This window comes from Branchiostoma floridae, chromosome 13 (genome assembly GCF_000003815.2).
Source record: "Branchiostoma floridae strain S238N-H82 chromosome 13, Bfl_VNyyK, whole genome shotgun sequence".
Lineage (NCBI taxonomy): Eukaryota > Metazoa > Chordata > Leptocardii > Amphioxiformes > Branchiostomatidae > Branchiostoma > Branchiostoma floridae.
Window position 1 is genome coordinate 20969652 of NC_049991.1, and position 24776 is coordinate 20994427.

General features: G+C 43.9%; 1 protein-coding gene across 1 annotated transcript; it reads left to right on the forward strand.

Annotated features, from left to right (window-relative positions):
- The first annotated feature begins 5597 nt into the window (after window positions 1-5597).
- Window positions 5598-24196, forward strand: LOC118428654 (urotensin-2 receptor-like). Its single transcript, XM_035838764.1, has 3 exons — window positions 5598-6012; window positions 9748-10031; window positions 23921-24196. The coding sequence occupies exons 1-3, from the start codon at window positions 5598-5600 to the stop codon at window positions 24194-24196; spliced, it is 975 nt and encodes a 324-aa protein (XP_035694657.1).
- Window positions 24197-24776: the final 580 nt, after the last annotated feature.

Genomic DNA, 24776 nt, shown 5'->3' on the forward strand with positions numbered 1-24776 from the left:
TCACACCAAGGACGTTATATCACAGCCTTGGTCATACCAAAGACGTTACATTTTTTTTCAACCTTTATTTAACCTTGATACATCATTCGGCCTGAGCCGTTTTTCAAGATTTCAAGGGTGGGGGAGGTCAGAGGTCTAAATACCTTCTAAATACAATGCAGTACACAAAAGATACAATTCAACATTCCATAAATACTTTCGTATTCAACACAATATCAGTCCATCTCATAGTCCATAGTTACATAATTTCTAGTCAAGTTCTTAAACGACGATAAAGAGGGCGCCTGCCTCAAGTTCTGCCTCAGACTATTCCACAGAACTGTGCCTGAATACATTATAGATCTTCGAAACGCTTCTCTGTGGACCATGGGTAAGTATAGTAGGTTGGATTCGCTTTGTCGCGTTGATCTAGTAAAGGTAAATCATGCTGCTTTCTCTGCTTAGCTCTCAGCATCCTGGAAAGATAATGGTATTTCCAGTGAACCCACCAAGGGATTGCACGAAGCTCTTTGACCAGGACTATTTGCACCGTTTCGTGCGGGAAGGACTTGGAATTTTTAAAGGTAAAATTGCCGAGGGTGGCAAAGGTGTTCAGAAACCCTCATGTCAAAGCTTTTTTGTTAGGAACTATCTGGCCTTCTTACATGTTAAAGCGTAGATGTATTTGTGAATTTTACAATTGGAGATAGCAGACTTCCCCCTTGCCTATGCTGCTTTGCGATCCTTTCAGCCTTACGGTTTCAGTTGCAGCACAGACACACAGACACACACACACACACACACACAAGCGCGCACAGACGCATGAACACACAGGCAGACAGACAAACACAGATACACTGACGTACAGACAAACAAACAAACACAAACAGACAGACAAGCCAAAAGCCCTATACTCCCTTCGGATGTGTTTAAAGGCGTTCAAGCATAATATATACAAGCAGGCATAATCTCATTATAATGCCTGATTACACCGTCTTCATACTATTTCATAACACAGTCACCACTAATCAGCTTTACAGCAAAATCTCCTAATGAAGTTTTAATCATAATACTTATTGCATTCTGCAGCATATCTTTCACGCTGTGCCTGAATACACCCGAGGAAGGCTCCCTTTTACATGTTGAAACCCGTGTCTTAATTTGCCCTAGGAAATGATCCCTAAAATAAAGATAAGACCTTGAAAGCAAGAGAGAAGAAGTAATATGTATTCATGAGGGTTAGGCGAAAGGTCGCGCTAGGGAAGTGTGCGGGGATGGGATTATCCTTTCGGGATTATATAAAGATGGGCGGAAAGCCGGAAGCGATTTGTGGCGTAGAAAAGGCTGGAGGATTGTCACGGTGTCACGCTTAAGCTATGTGGACCGTCTTTTTTTTAGGAAATCGACGACTAATGCCACATAGGATACATCAGTCATTCACAATTGAAATGAAACATTATGCTTTTTCAAGTAGCTTGTGGTGGTGCAATGCGTGTGTCTACATGCCTTCACAGCGCATCAAGACCCTTTCACGTTTTGTTGACTAAAGTTGGTATCTCGCTGCACTTGGGGTACTGGTGTGGCACTATGTCCTCGTGTGAACCCCTTTGCGTATATGTCCGTATTTGGTCCGTATGGGGTTTTCTACGAGGCTTCACAGGTTGCTGTAAAAATAGACACATAACACGCCAAAGGAGTTGACTGTCCAAGGAATATAGGTTGTGATAAGCAAACTCCTCTGGCATGTTATCTGGCTGTATTTGTCCAATTCCTCGTTTTTCAGCAACCTGTGGAGCCCAATAGAGGCTAGGAATTTCATACAGACCTCATCTGGACTTACTATATACTCTAGGACAGCTATGTTTGAGTTATCTAGCCCGAGTACCATCCCCATAGTGACCGCGGGCTAAACCCTTTCGCTTACTAACCACGGATTAGCAAGTGAAATCATTGAGCCAGCGGTCACTACGGAGGATGGTTCTCAGGCTAGGATCTATCAGAGCAGTTTTGACAGATTGAGAACGGATGTAGAGGTGAGCCGGATGAGCCCAAATATCTTCCAGCCGGTTCATGTCAGACTTTGTCAGCCCGTCAAGCGAAGTGCGTGAATGATCATGATGTACGAGGGGCCGGCGATGTTCTGACGCGGAAGTCCGCCGTAGTGACAAACTTCTCATGACACTTGGAAGGATGCAGCGTAAAATCAAAGAACCCACGACGTTGTAATAATCCGGCATGGCTCTCATGAGACAAGCCGAGTTTGTAATACGCATACTGATTTTTCAAGTATATATTTATATTTTTCTGTTTCATGTTTCGATGTGGCGAAGGACCCATACGACTAGTTTCTATGCTGTAGCTTTTTGAATACTCTTTGTATAAAATTTCTTTAGAATTAGTTATTGCAATGTATGTGACAAGACAATAGGGTTCTAGTTTTGTGTGTTATCAAACTCAAAGGTACGCAATTTAGCCGTCGGCTGCTATGTACCTGGTTAATAGAGTTAAGATTATAAACCTTTCATTCGTTAATTCATGGGTAGAAAATGCATCGTATGCGATAAAGTATATACCCACTAGACCTACATGCATTTAAAAACATAATTCAGTATTCTACTGAACTGCCCAAGTACCCTCTTGTCAAATGATGAAATCTCAGTCTATGGCTGAATACAAAGAGTCTTACAAGGTCTGACAAACGTTAGGTTACAAAAATAATTTTAGGGGCATCTGAGATGAAACGGTGAAAGTAAAAGTGAAAGTTGCTCCTTAACAGGATGTAACCCGAGTCTGTAATGTGATCCCATCCCTGATGTATGTGTAATGACAGCTCGTTATCCCCCATGCTTCACTAATCCGCATCTCCTCTCCACCTCACGCACAGGTGCACGGGGCCGACCACGTGGGCGGAGACCACCAACCGCGTTGCCACACTTCTCCCCACGCCTCAAGGCTCTCTTATTTAAGGAATCAGGGCACTATCTGTAGTGTTCAGGCGAAGAGTGGCTATCCGGCCTAGCGGACACTTCGAGCAACAGAGAAGTCAGCGATACAGAGGCAACAAGTAACTATCACCTTTTCAAGATGTCACCCTGGAGACCAGACTGTAAGGTTAGATCCACTCACACAGGAAAGGACGCTTACTCTTTCCGATACGTGTGGTGGGTTCTTTGACGTGCTCGAGGTTTGGCTCTCCCCGAACACGGGACCTCCATTTAACGTCCTAACCGAAGGAGCTCTCTAACCGAAGCCAGGTACTCATTTTCATCAGAGTGAAGTTCTATACAGTAGAGAACAGGAGCGCGTTTGACGGTACGTACTGGCATCTTCCTTGGGGACAACTGAAAGTCTCCACTGCGAAGTTTAGTACGTCATTACCCTCGTTTTGCTAACCCACGAGAGACGCATTTACGTGACGCTCAGCTCAGGCGAACAGTGACAATCTGAACCTCGTGCTGGGTAGAAAGCTGCAACTTGTCAACATTCGTTAATGCAGGCCTTGGAGACAACTGGAGGTCTCCACTGCGAAGTTAACTGCGTCACTGACGATCGCTCGTTCCTACCAAAGCCCCAGTTTACCCGCTCTGCATGATGCAGCCTTTGGTGACCACAGAAGCTCCCCACTGCGATGTTTAATACGTAACCATTGGTTACTTCACGACTTGCGAGAATCACCTACAGCGTATATACCTAAGTGTTTACTCGAGAAGAAGAGGTTGGACCGGCGGGTGGGGAAAACGGACAGTGGCGCTCGTCTCCGCTGTGGTGATGAAAGGCTACCAAGGCTGCAGGTACTTATTAACACTTTCCTTGGGGGCAACTTGGAGTCTCTACAGCGAAATTCATTACGGGTAAAGTTCAGAAATCCTAGAACGTCTGCAGTCGATCAGAGGTCGTAGCGATTAGTCCTGGCTTACCGGCATTGGGAGCAACTCCAACTCTCCTCTGCGAAGTTTAGATTGATCAAGATTGCCTGTCGGATCCATCGCAGCGCTACATTGGACGTGGCTGCCGCGACACCTTACAGTGTCTCAGAATCAACATCGATCGTTCGTAAAACGCCGGCAAGTTCATCTGGACCGGTCTCTTCAGATCGGTGAGTCAAAAATTGAACATTGTCATCGTGCCATTATCGTGGGTACAGGGGAGGTTTAAACATTTACCGCTGCCAGTGCTGTCTCGCCTGACTACCCAAATGTCACAGTTATAGGATCACCGATAAAGAATGACTCAGAATCAACGTAGGTCGTTCATAAAACGCCGGCAAGTTCATCTGGACCCATCTCTTCAGCTTGGTGAGTCAAAAAATTGAACAGGACGCGCGCAAGCCATTGTTAGGGATATAGCGCTGTCAGTGTTGTCTCACGCCTATGTTACACTTGTAAGATCATCGCTATCAACGACTTCAACCCACAGACTTCATTTGGAGCTGTCCATTTCTTAGATGAATGAGACAGAGACTTGATTGGCTTTAACATAGGACTGATCAGCTGCGTCTATGTGGCCGAGAGGCTTCTTTCACGTCAGACTTTAGGAATCTGTCTCGGCTAGTTGCTGCCAATAACAGCTAGCCGTCCGGGTGGAATTAGACGCGACAAGGTGGCGCGGGAGGTTCACACCGATTACTTACAGTCTTACCGAGATACAGGCCGTTTCTCAACGCTGCTTTGTCTTTCTCCAATCGATACACGGACTAGAAGAACGGAAGTACATTTGAATCTGCCTCGCTACTAGGTTGATGGGGTGAACAATCAACTGCTTCGGAAGCAGAACGCCACCACCGAACAGGCTATTGACAAGTCAGAGATCAAGGAACGATCTTGGGCACTTGCTACAGATAACACCCTCGCTCTACAAGCTCAGCGCTATCTACAGCAAGGTGCAAAGGTGTGTAAATACCACTCAATCTTTCTAGAAGTTCAAGCAAAAATAGTCTGACGACAAAACGTTTCTCCGGCGTCTTCGTATCGATTCGAAACACCTGCTAGAAAGAACTGAAGACCCGCGGGTCGGCAATAGTCATTTACAGGGTGTATATATAGAACTGATGCTGATCTTTGCTGTCGCCCCGCTCTTTCTTCTCGCTTTAATGTCGACTCAGATCAACATCTAGACGAAACAAAGACGCATTTCGAAGTTCCGCCCGTCTGCTGTCAAGTTCGACGCTGATCTTGTAAATTTGAGGTTTGGCTCGTTGACAGAAAGCAACTGTTTTGTTAGTGGCAAAGAGCGTGGGAGATCAGTGCGGGATTTACTGACGTAGATAACAAGACAAAAAATAGGCGACTTTCAAGGCACTTTCTTTCATCGACTTATTAAGAACTCTAACTGAGAAATACCCTGGCAGCATAACTGGTTTCGGGTACAAGGACTGAGTGGACAACAGAGTGCTAAGCAGAAGGCAACGGATAGGTTTCAGCTATTTCATACCAGTGCGTACCCATATTATTGCATAAGAACTGTAGCAGGTTTTTTAAACGTGCTCAATGGGTGTTTCTTCTCTAGAAAGGACTTAAATCTTACAGTGTACCTTTCGCAGGACTGGATGCTATTCAAGTAGTGCGAAAAACAAGGACAAGTCGTAGATTCGCATATTTATCAAGCGTTATCTGGACAGGATGTCTACCGAGGATGTCTACTCCAACTTCTCGGGGCTACCCTCGTGTCGCCCCGAAGGGATGCCCGCCAACGTGACGGTGGAGGCGGAGGAGTCCGGGGACTCGGGCGTCATTCCCAGCACGTTCATCGCGGTGTTCTTCACGCTGATCTGCCTAATGGGGGTGGTGGGGAACGCGCTGTGCTTCTACGTGCTGTGCCTCAAGTCATCGCCGAGGTCCACCATCACCGTCTACATCCTAAGCCTCGCTACTGCAGACACAGGTAAGGCCCCAGGCTTTAATAAATTATTAGTCTCGATACGGCAGACACAGGTTAGGCCCCTGACAGCGCTGTGCTTCTACGTGCTGTGCCTCAAGTCATCGCCGAGGTCCACCATCACGGTCTACATCCTCAGCCTCGCTACTGCAGACACAGGTAAGGCTCGCTGTGATACATCATTAGCCTCGCTACTGCAGACACAGGTACGGCCCCTGGCTTTAATACACCATTAGCCTCGCTACGGCAGACACGGGTAAGGCTCACTCTAGTACATCCTCAGCCTCGCTACTGCAGACACAGGCAAGGCTCGCTCTAGTACATCCTTAGTCTCGCTACTGCAGACACAGGCAAGGCTCGCTCTAGTACATCCTTAGCCTCGCTACTGCAGACACAGGTAAGGCTCGCTCTAGTACATCCTTAGCCTCGCTACTGCAGACACAGGAAGGCCCCAAAATTAGTACATCCTTAGGCTCACTACTGCAGACACAGGTAAGGCTCGCTCTAGTACATCCTTAGCCTCGCTACTGCAGACACAGGAAGGCCCCAAAATTAGTACATCCTTAGGCTCGCTACTGCAGACACAGGTAAGGCCCCAATATAAGTACATCCTTAGCCTCGCTACTGCAGACACAGGTAAGGCCCCAAAATCGGTACATCCTTAGCCTCGCTACTGCAGACACAGGTAAGGCCCCGAAATTGGTACATCCTTGGCCTCGGTAGGCCAAACACAGGTACTTAGGCTAACTACTGCAGACATAGGCTCCTCGCTTTGATACATCCTTAGCCTCGCTACGGCAGACACAAGTAAGGCTCCTCATCTTGATACATCCTTACTAGCCTCGCTACAAAACACACATGTGAGGGTCAATTTCATGTTGCAAATTCTGGAATATAGTAAGCCAAGAACAATATATGGCAAAACAAAGTTGGTGGGTCAGTTAATTAGGCAGGAGGGCCATAAACTGATTTACGGTCATTGAGCAGGTACGAGGTGGGGTTTTTCTAAAATCGTCATAATACTGAAGCATATGCTGTTATTGCCATGAAAAGTGAATAACACATGTGTATGTGAAAGGACAAGCGTAGAGCGACGTATTTTTGTCATAGGAAAAGATGTTTGAATTTTTACGGGAAAATGTACAAAGAAATACGATACTAAGACCCGTTTAACATTACGCTGGGGTTAGACTCAGCGAGACTCACGGCAATGACCTTCACAGACAAGGAAAAGTAATGACTATGCGAATCGCAATTCCGCTGCACGGGGGACCTGAGAAATTCTAACTGAAAGCACTTTAGACTGTTCAGCTAGCAGAGTCTTGGGGGCATTGGGCTAAATGGAACTAGCTGTCGATGTGAATGGTAGTAAAGAACCGGAGTTGCGTCAAGAGGGATTGGCACATGACTTGGAAACGAAAAGCTCCTCAAGCTGGCTTTCAGAAGAGACATGTTCCAAAGTGTGGCCAAGGTCATTGAGGTGTCCTTAAATGAACCGATTGGTCATATAGATGATAATGATGGGGTCTTCGCGGCTTGTGGGAGATGTGGAAATACGACGTTGAAAGAAAAGCAATTAGAAGTGGTTTGCAGATGGGGATTTAGATTGTCGGCAAGGCGGAATAGAAATTGGTCATTTAGATGGTGAATAAGGAACAGAGACATTTCGCGTTTGCAGTGCCCTCCGCGAGAGATTAGATCGCTCAGAAGGTGTTTATTTCAAGACCAGGGCGGAAGAAGTTAGACGTGTATGTATTGACTTGTTCAGCCAGCTCATTCTAGTGGCACTGCAGAAGATGGATAGATGTCACTTGAAATGTCCGGAAGTAAATCTCCTAATTTCATCCAGCTGCAGATATTGAATTGCCATTCAATATTCTTTACCTAGATGTCAAACCATCGATGAAAACCACCGATGAAAAGCCGTGGATTTGATACAAGGTAGAAACAGCGCAGTTCCAGTGGTCTTCATCCATCCATACCAATCGGGTGTTCTCAATGTGTCAGAGTATTTATAACATTAGTTTTTTTTAAACATTAGTCAATGGCTTAAACTGTTGTTTTTATTTGAGACTCTAATTATTTTAATTGCAGGCGCTAATTATTGCATCACCCTATATTAGAACACGCGATGGAGATAAAGACAGTGCAGAACCAGTGGTAGTTATCTAGTCTCTACCAGACGGCCTACGCTGGCCGTTATATGGAAAATAATTTGCCAGGGGAGTTTCGGCTGTTAGAAGAGTTAACCGGACTCCAGAAAGGGAAACACGAATCTTTAGAAGCGTGGACTGACTCCCCTGGCCTATTTTTTTGTGCCGAATTCTACGATCCCCGCATCCCCGTAGGAGGGCCTTGGTGGAGACTAGTAGTTAACCACGGAGGACCCTGTGTCCATTTGTCTGGCTGTGATGAGGATCAGTAGTCAGACGTTAATGAGTCTCTGTATAGCCTCCTTCACCGGCGTCTCTAGGGCCTTGGCGAAAGTTGTCAATTCGCGATTTTTATCTGGGAATACGACGCGCCAACAAAAACTTTTGCCAAGGCCCTAGAGACGCCGGTGAAGGAGGCTATCTCTGAAGAAGTCGATGGAGGGATAAACAGTGGGTCTGCAATAGGCTAACAGGGCACATAATATCACTCGTCTGTCAGATGATATGTCTCCGTGGATCTTATTCCGTGGATCGGTGGGTTGGAGTTCAATCGTGGGGTCGGCTTAGCTCGGACATCTTGTATGGGATTGTATTCATCTGTACTTTGGGTCATACTAACTAGATTGTGGCGCCAGATGCCGGTTCACATTTGTTTTGAAAAGTTTTACTTTGTACTATTTCTATAACTTACCCTCATGTTGGATTCGCACATAAAAGTACTGCGTGGTGAAGATAGATGGAAGACTGTGCAGGTAGTGAGCACGGATGCTGCCGAACCTTCCAGTTTTAATTAGTCCGCGATGTGAGCGGCTTCCGAGATGAGACCTTAATGAGTCTTTAGGGGGACATTCGGCAACAATCAAAGATTCCAGTGACGTGGATGCACCAGTGTAGGTAGAGGGTTATATAAATTGTTTTCCTATCTCCTTTTCGAATTTATTATTTTATACAGCAAACGAAATTGGCAATCCAAGTATTCTGACACTGTTACAAATGGCCCGACCTGGTTTAAGGATAATGGCAAAATATTTCATTACGCTCCAGAATTTTGAACTCTTGAATTTTGATATTTCTAACTTGTGAAACCCAGAAGAATCCGAATTGCAACATAGTACTAAAAGTATTCGCATTATTAGGGTATTTTTTATATTTAACTTGAGCCTTCGAAAATAGGTGAATGTAATTGTTACTTCAATATACACCATGACGTCACTGTTCTACGCATTGACGCAAGTCATGATCTAGCAGTTGTTTTGGCACTGCAGTTGTTTTCATGTTAGTTAATATCTGTTAATTGTTTTCTTTTGCTTTTTCCTGTTTACATTCTTGCTTCATCGTTCTACGCGTTGACGTCTTTTATTTTCGTCATTAATTCGGGAACTGTAATTTGTCGTATGCAAAAACCTGCTAAATGCTTCTTTCATGTTTACGGAAGGGAATACATTGTTTTTCTTACTCCCATACTTCTCCTTCTAGTAGCCAAAACTAGTATATCCTCTTTTTTACCATTATACTTATCACCGTTCATTGTCATATTTAACGTTACCTTTCTTATGTTTCTACAATGTGCTTGCAATTATCCTCCGGGCATGAACCTGCAAATAAACTTTCATTAATGATTTCAGTTTACATACTGGCCTCGCCCTTCTACGCGTCCACGTACTTCACGAACCTAGCGTTTCAGTTGAAAACTGCAGTTGTTTGTATGTTAGAAACTTTCTATTTTTTCTATGTTTTTCAGTTTACATCCTGGCCTCGCCCTTCTACGCGTCCACGTACTTTACGAACCTGTGGTACTTCGGTGACGTCGGCTGCCGCCTCATCGCCGCCGTGGACGTCCTGACGCTGAACGCCGCCACCTTCACGCTCACCGTCATGTGTCTTGAGCGCTACCTGGCCGTCGTCGACCCCATCAAGTCTTTGAAGTGCCGCTCCGTCTCGCTGTCACGTGTGCTGTCAGGTGTGATCTGGGTGCTGGCGCTAGGACTGTCCCTTCCCATGGCGCTGTCTACGGAACTCCAGGAGGTAAGGGCTAAAGTTTAAAGTCACGTGATTAAGTGTTCCGCCATGTTGTTAAAGGGTTATGACGTGTTCGGTCAGGGGTCATCAGACTGCTGGCAAGGGGACTGTCCCTCCCCACGGCGCTGTCTACTGAAATTCAGGAGGTAAGGGCTCTGTCTATAGTTTGCACTCACGTGGCTTTGCTTTCAGCCATGTTGCACGATTAAAAAGATATGTCGTGGTCAGTCAGAGGTTATCAGAGTGCTGACGCTAGGACTGCCCGTTCCCATAGCCCTCTCCACTGAAGTTTGGGATGTAATCATAAGGGCTTAATCTATAGCTTGCAGTCACGTGATTTCAGCTTTCCGCCATGTTGGATGGTTAAGGGGTAAGACGTGTCCGGTAAGGGGTATCAAAGTGCTTTCGCTGGGACTGCCCCGTCCCATGACGTCTAATGAACTTTAGGATACAAAGGTTCTGTCTAAATTTTGGGTGATTTAGTTGATTAGAGGAAATGAAGTACTTTATAGTTTGCAGTTGCGTGACTGACATTCCCCCCATGTTGAGTGGTTAAAGTCATGTGCCAGGTTTTATAGCTTATTGCTCATTGTGTTATAAATCCTTAGTTCAATTGTTCCTTCTCCATTGTGTTATAGATTATCTGTTTAGACTTCACTGCGTTATTGTTTGTTTGTAGTCAATTCGTCAGTGTTATAGTTTATTCATTTATTGTTCATTGTTCATCGTCTTACAGTATATTCGTTAATCGCCAATTGTTCTAGTGTTTGTTTGTAATTTATCATAGTATATATTTATACTTCATTTTCTTATTGCTTGTTAGTTTGTAGTATATATGTCATTGTGTCATGGTTTATTTGTTTATAGTTCTTTGTATTATACCGTCAAAATAAGAAACTACAACTCACTAACCTTCCAGTGGCTGCTGTGAACTTTCACGGCGGGTCATCCTCTTTGAATGTCGAAACAATCCGTTATCGGTTGCAAACACGTAGCGATGTTTAAGCCTTCACCATTATGATATTGTGTGGTAGCCAAGTTTTAAGATTTTGCCCAGGATTTCAATCCTCTGATTTCTTTTGTATACAGCGCTATAGCGCTAAAAGCGATACTTATGGAGTTTAGAGTTAAAATAACCAGATATTACCGGTACTGTGGCTATGAACCTTCTCGGCACCAGGGCATCTCATCTGAACTTCTGGTCTGCTCGGCTGAGTATGTCTGAAACGACAAAAGTACAAGACATTACTTCTGCATCGCGCCGACCCGGAAATCTGCTCGTTTGAACCAGATTGGCTCCACAGGGGCAAGATTAGTAGCACTAAGCCTGACCGGAGCACGGCGAGTTTGGACGTTCTGCCAAGAAGGGCCAAACCGCATTACTTCTTCTCTATTGGCACTTCCAAAGCTGCAACACAATCATCAAAGGGCAACCCCAACCAGTGAGCATTCCACAAGAACCGTCTCAGACATGTGGTCTTTCTTCAAGGAGCACTGGAGAAGGGCGAAGGGTCTTAAGGCGTCGTTGGTTTCCTTTCAAGTTGTGTAATGAACCGTTCCATATCCTGATGTGATTTTACGCCGTGTTATTGTTCATGAGACGAGGCAGTGCAGGGTTATTGGAGTTGGTTAGATCAGGGTTAGTGAGTCGGACAATATGTTGTAGTTTAACGTTTGCCGAAGTTCCAGTTTAATGAGTTGGAAATTGTGATTTCGTTCGTTTCAATAAGACCACTTTGAGAAAACACAGGGGACAAAGTTAGAGCCAAGTAATAAAGCTACGAGTGGACAGCATCTAGTATATACTGACTACAGAGTAGAAGGAAGCTTTTTAAATGTTATCAAAAGGAGCTAATTATGCAGTAAGCAAACTCGTGAAAAGTCAGCAAAAAAAAAAAAATTGGCATTTGTTACCTGTGGCGGTGACTGTTTTGACGTATGTCATTGAAAGTTAGAGAATTTGTGTTTCCGCCAACAGAAAGTTATTGGATTGGTTTTAAATGTGAAATGAAGATGAGATAACTTTGATTCAAGTTTGAAAAAAAAATTAAACCGCAAATATACAACTACACTTGCCAAAATTTCCGATTTACATGTACAGCAGTTACTTAACTTCTGTGTCAAAACTTAAATACATATGATCCTTCTTTGACGTCACTGGTAGCTTACCGAAACAGTTGGCAAATCAATTTTTTGGTCTCTCTTTTCTTCCAAGGTTCAGCGGTCACTAATGCGGCCACCCCATCCTGCCAGCTCTTCCATCTAGTGCCTGACTTCTTAGCAAATCAATTTTAACAGTTGACGAGCTTGACCTGACGGTTGAAATAAGACTTCGTTGTAACTTCCTGCAAGTCAGATAAGCTTTCAAGTTCAGATCTTAAGTTTATAAAAAAAAGAGAGAGTCCTAAATTGTGGCACTCCTAAAGATCGCGCATGTCTCAGATTGCATCTTGCCCTTTCAATGTACGGTCTTGATTTACCCCAAATGTCCCTGTGGCGGCTATGCCGTGCCTTTAAACGAACCACAGCACATTGTACCGTCCCAGGTCTTGGCCCGGGAAGCAGGGTTAGCGGTAACCGCAGCCTGTTACGTACTTCCATCCATTGCCTGTTTTCTGGTTCCCTCACATCTTAGCGAATCAACTTTGACGGATGTCGAGTTGGACCTGAAGGTTGAAATACGACTTTGTTCAACAAGACACTGTCAGATAGGCTTTCAAGATAAGATCCAAAGTTTGTGATAAAAAGTGTCTTAAATTGTGGCAACTTCAAGTCACTTGCATGTCTCGAGTTGCAGCTTGGCCTTTCAATCTACCGTCTTGATTTACCCCAAATGTCCCTGCGGTGGATATGCCGTATTTATAAACGAACCACAGCACATTGTACCATCTCAGGTCAGGGACCGGGAAGCAGGGTTGGCGATAACGGCAGCCTGTTACGTACTTCCATCCATTGCCTGTTTTCTGGTTCCCTCACATCTTAGCGAATCAATTTTGACCCATGTCGAGTTGGACCTGAAGGTTGAAATACGACTTTGGTACAACTTCCAGCAAGACGGATAATCTTACAAGATAAGATCCAAAGTTTGTGAAAAAAAGAGTCTTAAATTGTGGCAACTTCTAGTCACTTGCTTGTCTCGAGTTGCATCTTGCCCTTTCAATCTACGGTCTTGATTTACCACAAATGTCCCTTGCGCGGTTATGCCGTGCCTATAAACGAACCGCAGCACATTGTACCGTCTCAGGTCAGGGCCCGGGAAGCGAGGTGAGCGGTAACGGCGCGTGCAGGCTGTTAAGGACTGGTGAAAAGGGATGATGATGGTTCGCACCTTTGCACTTGGGACGGTTTTAATGGCAAGCGAGATCGCACAAAGGTCGTGCCTATTCTTCGCGGTGTCGGGCGGTGAAAAACGCTTCATCACTGAGCGAGTTTGGGAAATACCGGAACGGTTAGAAGCGCTGCTTTGCTGAGCCATGTCATTGTTTACGTCATTGATTACGTCACTCAGGCTTGTGCAAATGTCAGGTTAGACTGCATGGTCCTAGATGAAGCAATGCACAAATCATTGGGATTATGAGAAATAAATTGTTCTGTATGTCATAGAATTGAGCTACCGGGATTTTTGACTGAATCGTGCGTTTATATCAATCTTGAAAAGAAACAAGAAGAAATTCCAATTTGGGCTTTCGGGATATGAGGCTACTTAGTAACAAATTTGCAAAAGTTTTGCAAATTTTCAAATTTGCATCTAAATCAATGGAAGAAAGTTAGATAAAACCCAAAACTTAAGCTTCTTTCGATGAAAGTTCGACATCCAAGTTTGCATCAACTGTGTCTTGGCTTCGTTTCCCATTGAAATCCCAAATTGTCTTCAGCTTGACTTTGTCTTACCTTTGTTTTCTATTGGAATCCAAATTGTTTTCAAGCCTGAATTTGTTTTACAATGTTTCCTATTGTCTTCATTTCTTCCAGATCACTTAAGTGTCACTGACGAAAACTATTGGATGCTAGTTGAAACGTCTGAGCTTTCCAAAAATCATATCCAGTTGCTTGACTAACTGCTTTTTGGCACAAGACTTCTGCTTTATTGTATTACGTTTTCCGTCTGGAACGTAATGTCTTATTCAGGAAGATCACCGAGTATTATTGTGAAAATAGATGTTTAATACAACACACGCCTCCTGCATTAATATATTTTGCCTTCTGGGGTGGGGTGGGGGACTCAACGTCTTATTTAGGAAAATCACTGCATATTGTTCTGAAAATGGGATGTTACGACTACTTATGACTTCTGCATTAATATATTACGCCATTTCAGGAGTGCGTGTTATTATCATATATATCACGCGTGTTATTCCGGAATTGTGAAGCGACCGTTGGTATTAAGCAGGTACAGTTTACATCAGAAGTGCAGGAGAGTGATCATCCCTTGCTTGCTCAGAAACATAATTCTGGAAAATCACTGCGTATTATTGTGACAATGGGATGTTTAACAAAACATACTCTTCTGCATTCATGCATTACGCCCCCTCAGAAGGGAACTCAGTGTCTTATTCCTGAAAATCACGCGCGTTATTCTGCAATTGTGAAGCGGCCGATGGTGTTCAGCACGTAACATCAGAGATGTTGAAGAGTGATCATCCCTTGCTTAGTCAGAAATGGCCCCGAGAGAGAGTAAATGCGGCCGTAACATGAAACGCAACATTAACCTTCAGCTATTACAGACTAGGCATCCTTTACTCGCATGGCAGATGGCGTGTACTACCTCTGATTTGTCTTATGGTCTTTCTTGATGGAACGGTCTGCCTTTTATGCCTTTTGTCGAATCGTTGTTGCTTCTAGAAGAGCCAAGGACATGTCGTTAGGTCTCTTAGACGGCGTAAGGTCTGAAGTGCCTGGTTTGGATAAAGAGGGTATAATAACGTAAAACCTCTATTCTATCAAGGACAAACTGTAGGCAATCTTGTCTAGACCAGATTGATCTAAAACTATTTCTGGAGAAATATGGTATTGCCTCTTTTGCAAATAATGTTTTGGACGTGCTTGCCCTACGTATACAAACTTCTTTACAAGACTTAGACATTCAGATTGATATATCACCCAAGAGAAATTTGAACCGGACTTAAGTTGTGAATAAAGTGTTTTGATAATATTTACGTTTTTTTTCTACATTATCTTTAATATTGTGTTGAATTATCCTGAGTTATTTCTATGATTTATTACAACAATGTTAGATGTTGACTACTTTTTTGTGTTTTTTATTGATGAGAATATATCGTATTCTGGTTTGTTATAACTATAAGAGCTGTTTTCGAATTAAATCATTTGGCTTACATTATACTGAAGGGACTACCCACGGATAGGACATGAAATGAAGATCCCGTGTTTGTAAAGAGCAACATATTGAGTACGTCAGAAAAGCATTGCAATTATCGAAACGAGTAGAATTCCTTCCCCGTGTGAGTGGTTAAACCGTACAGTCCAATGGCCACACCTTGAAAGTACCATGTTTAAGGAGAGCCACACTACGAGCAGGTTAAAGAATCCACCACACTTACTGAAAAAAAGAGTAGGGGTCCTTCCCGGTGTTAATAGTTAAAAATGTACAGTTCCATGGCCGCACCTGGGGCAATTGTTGTCGTATTGAGGTCACATCGAGTGGTGCCGAATGGCAGCTCGCTCCAGACCCTTGCGACTTAGCCCGCCATGTGTCACCTCCTCGCAATCCAGCACCTGTCTGTGAAGAGAGAGTAGTCGGCCCACCCAACAAATAAGTAAATAATACCCTGAAGATCCATAGATAGATAAATGATAGCAATCACAGCACTTCTAACCCTACGGCAATTACAGAACGCTTTTCTCGATGCGGAAGATGAATAAGCATCACCAGGTCATTACCATAATTCTCCAGGCACCTGGCTGATGGGGTAGCTACCTCACGGGATGTTCACGGAAGCCGCGAGGCCATTTCTGAGCGATCGGTAAAGATTGCCGCCTTTCAGGCTAATTGTGAAGCAACGGAGTTAAACACAGGCATTCAGGAGCTAATTCTACTCCACCAGGGACAAGTTTGTGGCGTCATCATTTAGGAATGCTGACGCAGCATTTGTCAGATGTAGTCTGTGTGCTGGAGTAGAAATGTCTCTAACGATATATCAGAGGAGATAGAAATGATGGAAACGTGTTTACGCTTCTGTCAGAAGCAGTTTAATACCATTTCTGAGCGATCGGTAAAGAATTCCGGCTTTCGGGCTAATTGTGAAGCAACGGAGTTAAATACAGGCATTCAGGAGCTAATTCTACCCCATCAGGGACAAGTTTGTGGCGTCATCACACAGGAATGCTGACGCAACATTTGTCAGATATAGTCTGTGTGCTGGAGTAGAAATGGCCCTGACGATATATCAGAGGAGATAGAAATGATGGAAACGTGTTTACGCTTCTGTCAGAATCAGTTTGATGCCATTTCTGAGAGATCGGTAAAGAATTCCGGCTTGTGAAGCTATCGGGTAAGATATAGGCATTCAGAAGCTAATTCTACTCCATCAGGGAAAACGTTATAGCGTCATCATTTAGGAATGCTGACGCAGCATTTGTCAGATGTAGTTGGTGTACTGGAGTAGAAACTCTGACGATATATCAGAGGAGATAGAAATGATGGAAACGTGTTTACGCTTCTGTCAGAAGCAGTTTGATACCATTTCTGAGCGATCGGTAAAGAATTCCGGCTTTCGGGCTAATTGTGAAGCAACGGAGTTAAACACAGGCATTCAGGAGCTAATTCTACTCCACCAGGGACAAGTTTGTGGCGTCATCATTTAGGAATGCTGACGCAGCATTTGTCAGCTGTAGTTTGTGTACTGGAGTAGAAACTCTGACGATATATCAGAGGAGATAGAAATGATGGAAACGTGTTTACGCTTCTGTCAGAAGCAGTTTGATACCATTTCTGAGAGATCGGTAAAGAATTCCGGCTTGTGAAGCTATCGGGTAAGATATAGGCATTCAGAAGCTAATTCTACTCCATCAGGGACAACGTTGTAGCGTCATCATACAGGAATGCTGACGCAGCATTTGTCAGCGCTGGTTTATGTGCTGGAGTAAAAATGGCTCTGACGATATATCAGAGGAGATAGAAAGTATAGAAACATGTTTACGCTTCTGTCAGAAGCAGTTTGATACCATTTCTGAGCGATCGGTAAATAATTCAGGCTTTCGGGCTAATTGTGAAGCTATCGAGTTAGATATAGGCATTCAGAAGGAAAAAAGGTCGGTGTTATATCAACGGATTGGATCCCCTAACCTCTGGATTCCGGACCAAACACCCTGCTGTTATGCCAAACGAATCCACAACCATCTTAGAAACATCAGCGGATACATGTGGTAATAAAAGAAAAAACGAACAAGAATGAATAAAAACACGATTCCAAGTCACGTCGATGACAGTTAGGCATCCATGTAATAGGATTTACCAAAAGCAGTTACTCCATGCATCAATTGGATATGATTTTGGAAGTGGTCAGAAGTTTCAGATAGCATCCACTATCTTTCGTCAGTGACAAAGATTCCAAGTCGCTATACTTCTTTCATATTGTAGACAGTGCAATTGCGATTCCATGCCTTACAGCGTGCCTGTACGTATTCTGTAACGTTATTGAGAAATCACTTGGATTACTGCGGAGATTCCCACCACGTCGGCGCGTGGATGGTTGGTAATCTTGAATCTTTCATCGGATCTCGGCACGGTAGCTCATATTGGGTCATAACTGCAGCTGAATGATAAACGATAAATAAGACATCGCTGAATCATCTCAACTAGAGACAACCGTCGAGGCGTGGCGGCATGGCGCTTTTATTAAAGTCTTGTTACGGCCGTGAACTTTAGATGGCGAGGCCAGAGGTGGCTGCAGGCCCATAATTGGTTTCTATCGATTTATATCAAATTCAAGTTGCTGTAATATAACGGGTAGAATATATCAGAGGACACACTTTTTTAACGAGTTTGCTCAGTGCAAGGATATTGACCACTTCTAGACACTGAACTACGCTTACTGTGGCAGCATCTCTTCTCTCTAAGTCAGAAACATCGATCGCGAGCTTCTGCAAGCTTTAATAAGTATCTAGAGAATTTGAATTAAGTTATGCTGTGAAGGTTTATGAAAGGTACAAACGTGTAAACATCTAGTGGTCAGAGGCAAGCTTGAGAATATTACAACGTTAACATTGTTTCAGTAAAGTTTGCTAAACCCATCTTTATGAAGATCCTAATGATTTATCCTAAGACTTATTGTACCTCTACCACAATTGGCATGGCCGACGTGCACAAAATGACAAGCCCAAATTCTGCTGTCCAGATACTCAACACGCCCGGGGAAAAAGTCTAAGTATCGGAAACATTTAATGAACGTTTGCAAATAGTTTCATCAGGTTGGCACGTCCCTGAATAAAGAGACTCTTTTACACAACCACTGCTTAATAGTTAATATGTAAATCAAGCTTTTGCCAAACACATGCTTTTTGCCTACCACACCATGACATCATCGCGATCGCTCGTATTTCCACCGACGTCTCGGTGACCGTCTGTCACTTTCCTCAGGACAATTAACACTGGTTCACATCGTATAACAGCAATACGTGTCACTACTTACAGATGAATGTTGCTCCGAAGTTATATTTTTCGGTACGAACTAATAGATACTGGCAACTTTTTCAAAGTTCTCAGATCAAAGACAGGCCTACGAATGTGGCTTACGTGGCAGAAATGCCAGAATTCTTCATATTAGAATAGCACTGAGTGTAAATTAGGGTTTTACCATGATGCAGACTGACCGATGGCGGTCATACATTAATCCTGACTACTGCCGAGCCAAATGCGCAACTGTCTTATTAGAACCCCTCCATCTAGCCTTAGCATCTTACAATTCTTATCCTTACAACCTTTACTAATATTCTTTCCAGAACAGTCCCATCCCTTATATTATATTATAACAGCAATAGCCAAACTTTGTAATACGTATAGTGATTTTACCAGTATATATATATCTTTTTTCATACGGCTAGTCCTATAATAGAATTAGCAATTAATAGAATTATATAATACAAGATAAAAAGTCAGTCACGTAAATCGTTTGTGAGGAGATTCATGTACCTGGTTGATAGAGTTAAATAAACCGTTCCATTACATAGATTACTTACAGGATTTCCTACGACCTAACGGACGCACAACTTCCGTCTCTCCCCCTATCTTTATGTGCAAGACCCCGCAGTCGCATTACGTGGCCTATTCAGTAGACATAGTTTCTCTAGCTCGATAACTGAAAGCTCTAGGGGCAATTTCTCTCAAAGCCGACCCAATGACCTAGTCGTAGACCCTTCCAATGATGTTACTCCATTGTGAAGCAAACCGTGTATACCCGTGATACAGACAGGGGATGCTACTGTACAGTTGTGGTTACAATCAGGAGGTATACCGGAGGAGTCACCGCTTACGGCAAGTACACCTAACGGTGACCCAATGGCCCAGTCATCGATCCTCCCAATTCTGTAAATCGTAAAGCCTAACCGTACACACCCACGATACAGACAAGGATGTCCCTGGTGCTGAAAATACAGCCCCCCCCCCCCCTCCCCCATGCTGTTACTCCATCGTATAGCCTAACCTTACAAACTCATGGCACAGACATCGTCATGCCCTTGGTGCTGAACTAGGAATTGTGGTTAGAATCAAACGGAGGAGTCACCACTTACGGCAATTTCAATAAACGGCGACCCTTTGGCCTAGTCATGGTTCTTCCCAATGATGTTACTACATCGTTAAGCCTAATCGTATAAAGGCATGCATGGCACGGAAATGTGTATGCATTTGGTTCTGAATTGACAATTGTGGTTAGAGTCAAGAGGTCAAACGAAGAAGTCACCGCTTACGGTGATATCATGCAACGGCAATTCAAAGGCCCAGACATATACCCTCCCAATAATGTTACTACAACGTAAAGCCTAGTCGCACACAACCATGGCACATACATGGTCATGCCCTTGGTGCTAAACAGACAGTTGTAGTTAGAATCAGTCGGTCTAACGAAGGCGTCACCGCTTACGGCAAATACACCAAAGTCGACCCAATGGCCCAGTCACAGATCTTCCCAATGCTGTTACTACAACGTAAAGCCTAACTGTACAAACCCATGCATGGCACAGAAGTGGGTATGCCCTTAGAGCTGAACTGACAACTGCGGTTAGAATCAGGAGGTCTAACGAAGGAGTCACGACTCACAGCAATTTTACCCAAAGACGACCCAATGGCCTAGTCACACTTAGATATCGCCCCAATTCTATTACTTAATCGAAAAGCCTATATGCCTAATCGACAAACCCATGCATGGCACAGAAATGGGCATGCCCTTAGTGCCGAACAGACAGTTGTGGTTAGAACCAGGAGGTCTAACGAAGGAGTCACTGCTTACGGCAAAAACGGTGACCCAATAGCCTAGTCATAGATCCTCCAAATGCTGTTACTTCATCGAATAGCCTAACCATACACACCCATGCATGGCACAGAAGTGGGTATGCCCTTAGAGCTGAACTGACAACTGCGGTTAGAATCAGGAGGTCTAACGAAGGAGTCACCACTTACGGCAATTTCATCCAACGGCGACCCAATGGCCCAGTCATCGATCCTCCCAATGATGTAACTACATCTTAAAGCCTAACCGTACAGCCTAACCATACAAACTCGTGGCACAGACATGGAAATGCCCTTGGTGCTAAACTGACAATTGGTTTTACAGCCAGGAGGTCAAGCGAAGGAGTCACCGCTTACGGCAAACGGTGACTCAATAGCCCAGTCACAGATCTTCCCAATGCTGTTACTACATCGCAAAGCCTAGCCATACAAACTCATACATGGCACAGAAATGGGTCCGGGTATGCCATTGGTTCTGAACTGAAGATTGTAGTAAGAATTAGGAGGTCAAGCGATAGAGTCTCCGCTTACGGAAAGTACACCAAACGGTGACCCAATGGCCCATTCATAGATCCCCCCAATGCTATTACTACATCGCAAAGCCTAACCGTACAAACTCGTGGTACAGACATGGTCATGCCCTTGGTGCTAAACAGAGAGTTGTTGTTACAGTCAGGTCAAACGAAGGAGTTACCACTTACGGCAACTTCACGGCAACCCAATGGCCTAGTCATAGATCCTCCCAATTCTGTTACTACATCTTAAAGCCTAATCGTATAAAGGCATACATGGCACGGAAATGTGTATGCATTTGGTTCTGAATTGACAATTGTGGTTAGAGTCAAGAGGTCAAACGAAGAAGTCACCGCTTAAGGTGATATCATGCAACGGCAATTCAAAGGCCCAGACATATACCCTCCCAATGATGTTACTACAACGTAAAGCCTAACCGTACAAACTCATGGCACAGACATGTCCCTGCTACTTAACAGACAGTTGTGGTTAGAACCAAGAGGTCTAACGAAGGAGTCACCGCTTACGGCAGAAACGGTGACCCAATGGTCTAGTCATAAATCCTCGCAATGCTGTTACTAGTGTTAGTACATCGTAACGCCTAACCATGTATACCCATGATACAGATATGGTCATACCCTTGGTGTTGTACAGACAGCTTTGGTTACAATCAGGAAGTCCAACGAAGGCATCACCACTTATGGTAATTTCACCCAACGATGACCCATTTATAGATCCTCCCAATGCTGTTACTACATCGTGAGGCCTAACTGTACAAACTCATGACACAGACACGGTCATGCCCTTGATACTAAACAGACTGTTGTTGTTTGAGTCAGGAGGTCACCGCTTACGGCAATTTCACCCAAAGTCGACCCAATAGCCTAGTCCTAGACCCTCCCAATGCTGTTTCTACGTTGTAAAGCCTAACTGTACAAACTCATGCATGACACAGACATGGTCATGCCCTTGGTGCTAAACGGACAGTTGTGATTAGTATCAGGAGGTTAAACGAAGGCGTCACCGCTTACGGAAATTTCACCAAGCAGCGACTCAATAGCCCAGTCACAGATCCTTCCGATGCTGTTACTACGTAGTAAAGCCTAACCGTACAGCCCAACCGTACAATATGACATGGGCAAACATGTCCTTAGTTCTGAATTGTCAATTGTTGCTACAGTAAGGAGGTCAAGCGAAGGAGACACCGCTTACGGGTATGCTTACACTTGAAAAACGGATTACTGGAATTATGTCAGAGTTTCCCCAAAGAGCAAAGAGACCAATTTGCGTCAGCAGCGCCATTAAACTAATCCCAACAAATAGCCCCCACCCTGAGTCGCCAGCTGAGAGCAGGGCCTTTATCCTCCTGTGATTGGTCTGGTAACCATCAGACGAGCTGCAGGGATTCTATAGTCAAAGCTCAGCAGCGATAGATATACACGATGTCCAACTGGGCGAAGGTCGTGCTAAAAATGCACCGGCGTAAAGTTTGGGAGATTTATGGATTCTTCTCCGTCGCACACAAAGTTTCATCCGATACGCTTGTCTTATTGTTTGGTTGAGTTAAGAAGAGAAACCGATGACATGATGCTCTCCATTATAACTGGGTCATTTTTTTCTGTATTTAAGAACATTATTTGAGACAGGAAGAATATTACTAAAAATGGTGTTGAATATTACATTATGCTTTAATACAAAAAGGCGACGCGTCGAATATGTATATATTTGCTAATCCCAACAAATAGCCTCTACCCGGAGTCGCCAGCTGCGAGTAGGGCTATTATCCCGGCAGTGATTGGTCTGGTAACCATCAGACGAGCTGCAGGGATTCTATCTTTATAGCTCAGCAGCGATAAATATACACAATTTCCAACTGGGTGAAGGTCGTGCTAAAAATGCACCGGCGTTTAGTTTGGGAGGCATATATATGGAGTCTGTCCACAAAGTTTCATCTGATAAGTTTGGCTTGTTCTTTGATGTTGTTTGCGGAGTTAAGAATAGGAACCGATGACATATGCTCTCCATGAATACTGGGTCATTTTGTTCTGTATCTAAGTCATACATATTCGTCAAATATAAACTAAGGTTTAGTACAAAAAGGCTACGCGGCGAATATATATGACTATAGAGATATTTGGCAATACGGGTATCTTGTTAGCTCAGCAACAATACACATGCACACTGCCCAACTGGGTAAGAGTCATGCTTGAAATGCGCCCCTGTTGAGTTTGGGACATATATGCAGTCTCTCCATTGCACACAAAGTTTTATATGATAACTTTGGCTTGTTTTTTTGGTGGTGTTTTTGTGTAAAGAAGAGGAACCGATCAGTGCAAAAAGTGCAAAAATGCCAAATCTACATGACTATATAGACAATTCAGAGATCTTGTTAGTTCAGCAGCAATAAAAAGACTGTCCAACTTGGTAGCAGTTATGTTAGAAATGCACTGGCGTTGAATTTGGGTAGTCTCTACCAGACTCCGGATCGCTGGAAAAATCGTAGAAATGGAAAAAATAGAGGAGTAAGCCGGCCAGAGGAATATAACCGGCCAGGGAACAGCACGCGATCCACGGATTATATTCCTCTCTATTTGTTCCATTTCTACGATTTTCCAGCGATCCGGAGTCTGGTAGAGACTAGAATTTGGGACTGGTATAGCTTCTCCATCCCACACAAAGTTTCGTCCGATACGTCTGGCTTGTTCTTTGATGATCTTTGTTTACTACAGCGTTTGTTGAGTTTTGTACTCTGTGTAATAGTTGTTACCATATATTGTAACATGTACAGCTGTCGTGCAATAGAGTTCTGTGTATGTTACATTGTGGAGAGGACGTAGAATTGCAGGACCTATACCGTTATTTTGTGCTAAGTGTTGCCCTACATTGTACCATGTACAATAAAGTTCTGTGTATGTTACAGTGTGGGGAGGATGGTATAGTGCAGCAGTCGGGGTGCTTTGCCGTCTGGAGTGAACAGGAGACGAAAATCTACTTCACAACTCTCTTCATCGTCGCTTTCGTCATCCCGGGGGTCGTGCTCTGCGCATTCTATCTGCGCATGCTCTGTAAGTACTGGCTGCCGGCCGGCCGGCCCATCGGGGAGGTGACGTCACGAGCAACCGAGTCCAGGAAAAAGGTAAACAAAAACAAAGTACTTGCTTTCCTGGGAAACTGTGTGCTCGTTGCTGTTCAATGATCTGATACGAAAGTAATAGAGGCTTCATCTAGAATATGCTGATGGTTGTGCTATCGGGTTACTTGAAACCAACTAGACACTGTCAAACCCAGAACCGAACGCTACAATAAAGTGCGATTCCATATATGACATGCCTGCTGAACAAAAAGAATGGAAATTAATGTTAACAATGCGACTGTATGTTATCTATTTTATATATGTAATGTTCTTTTGATGATTTTATTGTAGTTGTAGCGCAGTGGTGCTGTACAGCAAGGCCGTAATTCAACCTCCGTTTGCCAGTGTCTTGTTTTTATTTTGAATAAACCATTTGATTGATTGGTTGATTGATTGAAATGTCTCGGTAGTAGAAATGCACAGTCTTTGACAATGTTCTGTATCTTTCTAAGTTTTTTTATCCTGTCGGTGCTCCATATTTCACTGATGGTCAGGGTGATTTCCATGATGATGGACAGATGTTTGTCGTTCTGTTTTGCTGTAACGTGTTCAGTACTGTACTGCATTTCTTCTGTACCGTTCTGCGAGATGGTATTCCTGACACTGGTGGTGATCTGACCATGACGTATAACATTCTATAACA

What these genes read in the sequence shown, in the direction of transcription:
- LOC118428654 (XM_035838764.1), top strand. Translation starts at nt 5,598, where the DNA reads ATGTCTACCGAGGATGTCTACTCCAACTTCTCGGGGCTACCCTCGTGT. An exon ending in CCTCGCTACTGCAGACACAG is followed by an intron (nt 6,013 to 9,747) that starts GTAAGGCTCGCT and finishes TATGTTTTTCAG; the next exon opens with TTTACATCCTGGCCTCGCCC. An exon ending in TGTCTACGGAACTCCAGGAG is followed by an intron (nt 10,032 to 23,920) that starts GTAAGGGCTAAA and finishes TGTATGTTACAG; the next exon opens with TGTGGGGAGGATGGTATAGT.